General features: G+C 41.4%; 1 protein-coding gene across 1 annotated transcript in view; it reads left to right on the top strand.

Moving 5' to 3' along the window:
* FAM107B (family with sequence similarity 107 member B) overlaps positions 1–1,422 on the top strand; it is a 7,643-nt gene extending 6,221 nt beyond the window's left edge. Inside the window, exon 3 of the mRNA XM_009285513.2 lies at positions 870–1,422. Within this exon, the coding sequence (XP_009283788.1) occupies positions 870–986 (117 nt within the window). The 3' untranslated portion in view covers positions 987–1,422. The remainder of the gene's footprint in view (positions 1–869) is intronic.
* The last annotated feature ends 675 nt before the right edge of the window (positions 1,423–2,097 follow it).

Below are 2,097 nucleotides of genomic sequence, written 5' to 3'. Positions count from 1 at the left end.
AGGGAGCAGCAAAGAAGGAAGGCAAACAAGCAAACAAGCAAACAAGCAAACAAGCAAACAAGGTCTGTTAAAAAAAAAAAAAGCTCCTTTCAGGAGCTTTTGTTAGTTTTCTGAAGGGTTGTTTCTTCCTTTCTGCCAACTTATCTGCCTTCACTGAGGATTGCTAAGCAATCCGTATTCTGTGCAATGTGTAAGCCGTGTTCTGTATGGGCACTGTATAGCCTTGTCCCGTAGAGCTGAGCGTCTAACCTCACATGGTAATTTCGAGTGTCTGCATGGGCAGGAGCTCCAGCTGGGTTAAAAATGTCAGTGAATGGGCTCTCAAAAATGAACCACTAAGGGCCAAGGAGGATTATTTTTTTATTGCTTTTGTGATAGACAAAACAGATACACCAACAAGGGTCAAGTTAGATACAGAAATCCATACCTGGACACTCAGAAATAAATTCTGCAAGTATGCTCAGTAGTAGCTGTTCGCGTGTGTTCTCCCACAAGGCACATTCGTCCTTGTCCTGTTGTAAAAGCCAGAGAAGGGAATTATTGTTGTTTCTTTAATGCAGATATCCAAGAATTTCTCCAAAAATGCTTCATCTTGTTCTTGTACTGGGCTTGCAGAGTTTTCGTCCATCTGGCAAAGGTGGACGTCTGGAACGAGCTAGAGCCAAGGATTTGAAAAGATTTATCGTTTATGAGAACAGATACTCCCAAAGAAATGCAACTTTATCTTTTCCATGAGAGAGGAAAGTAGTTTAGAAAGGAAACAGTTTAAAGAGTTTTGCATGGCCAGTTATTGAAATCTTTAGTTTTTTGTCTTGTATTTCGATGATCTGTTTTATATACTTTTTTTTTACATGTGATTCCCTTTTAAGCTGGAACTGGAGCAACAGAAGATACAGGAAGAGCAGGAAAATGCGCCTGAATTTGTCAAAGTCAAGGGCAACCTGAGGAGGACGGTCCAGGAAGCAACAGAAGCACCAGACTCCTAGAGCCAGCGCCTGCTAAGACTTCCAGCTTTCCTGCAGAGAGAGGCTTTTGCAAGTTGTCTCAGATTTGCCCCTCAAGAGGGAAAATAACAGCATCCAGCTGACACTTACTGAAGATGAGATTTTTAATTCCTGGGACGTGTGGATTAAAAAGACAGTACCATAAACAGATTGACTTGCCAAATGCAGTCCTGAGATCAATGGATAAGGAGTCTGTTTGTCAGTTTGCTGTCATGGACCAGTCTGACATGCTTACTCAGAGATTTTATCCAGGGATACTAGAGAAACTCCTTCAGTGTTGCACTGCTTTATCTCTTGTGATCCTAATTTAGTGGAGATACACAGATTATATTTTGCTTTAAAACAGAACAAAAATCCTCCTGTGATCTCCTATGAAGCTTTGCTGTGCAGGTAGATTTCCTCCATCTAGACCTACAGCCTGTGTATGTCCCAGAATAATTTGTGTTTAGTTGGAATTTTTATCAAATCTGGGAGGATACGAGGTATGTTGATCACTGCTGCCCATCCCCACTAGGATAGGCAGGTGTGGGCAAGATGAGAATGCTTAAAATTCACCAGCAGTGAAAAGTTAAGCAGCCTTAAAGCCCATTTCTCCCTGTTTGGCATGTAGAATTTGGGCTATGAAAGAGCAGAAATCTGATGGTCCTCTCACCAGGGAGAATCCAGAAGCTGATTTATCTCTGTCTCTAAACTTACACCGTTGCGTACAGGCCTGTGCAGTGCTACCTGTGAATTTACCTCTCAATGCAAAATGACCTGTCTTTTACATTTTGTGTCTTGAAATCCTACTTACATTGCTGTTGTGGCCTTTATCCTCCAAGGACATGCTGATCTGAGTACAGTGTTAACACATTACTTGGTAGTGTTTAAACTCATTTGCTGAAACTGATATTGGGAATCTGATCTGCCATCAGTTCCTGCTTTTTGCTTGCAGGAACTTGTTGCAGGTCCTGCAACAGAGCAGTGTTTAAGCTAGACCAAACTGATCATTGGAATCTACTGAAATGGAAATTTTTTCCCTAAAGCGAGGCATAAAATGAAACTCATTTTATCCCATCCTTCCTTTAGCATCAAGAAAGAAGGGAAGTGTGTT

The sequence above is a fragment of the Aptenodytes forsteri genome, unplaced genomic scaffold (assembly GCF_000699145.1).
Source record: "Aptenodytes forsteri isolate BGI_AS27 unplaced genomic scaffold, ASM69914v1 Scaffold87, whole genome shotgun sequence".
Classification (NCBI taxonomy): domain Eukaryota; kingdom Metazoa; phylum Chordata; class Aves; order Sphenisciformes; family Spheniscidae; genus Aptenodytes; species Aptenodytes forsteri.
The sequence above is the reverse complement of the archived record's forward strand: the minus strand, read 5'-3'. Positions and strand labels throughout refer to the sequence as shown.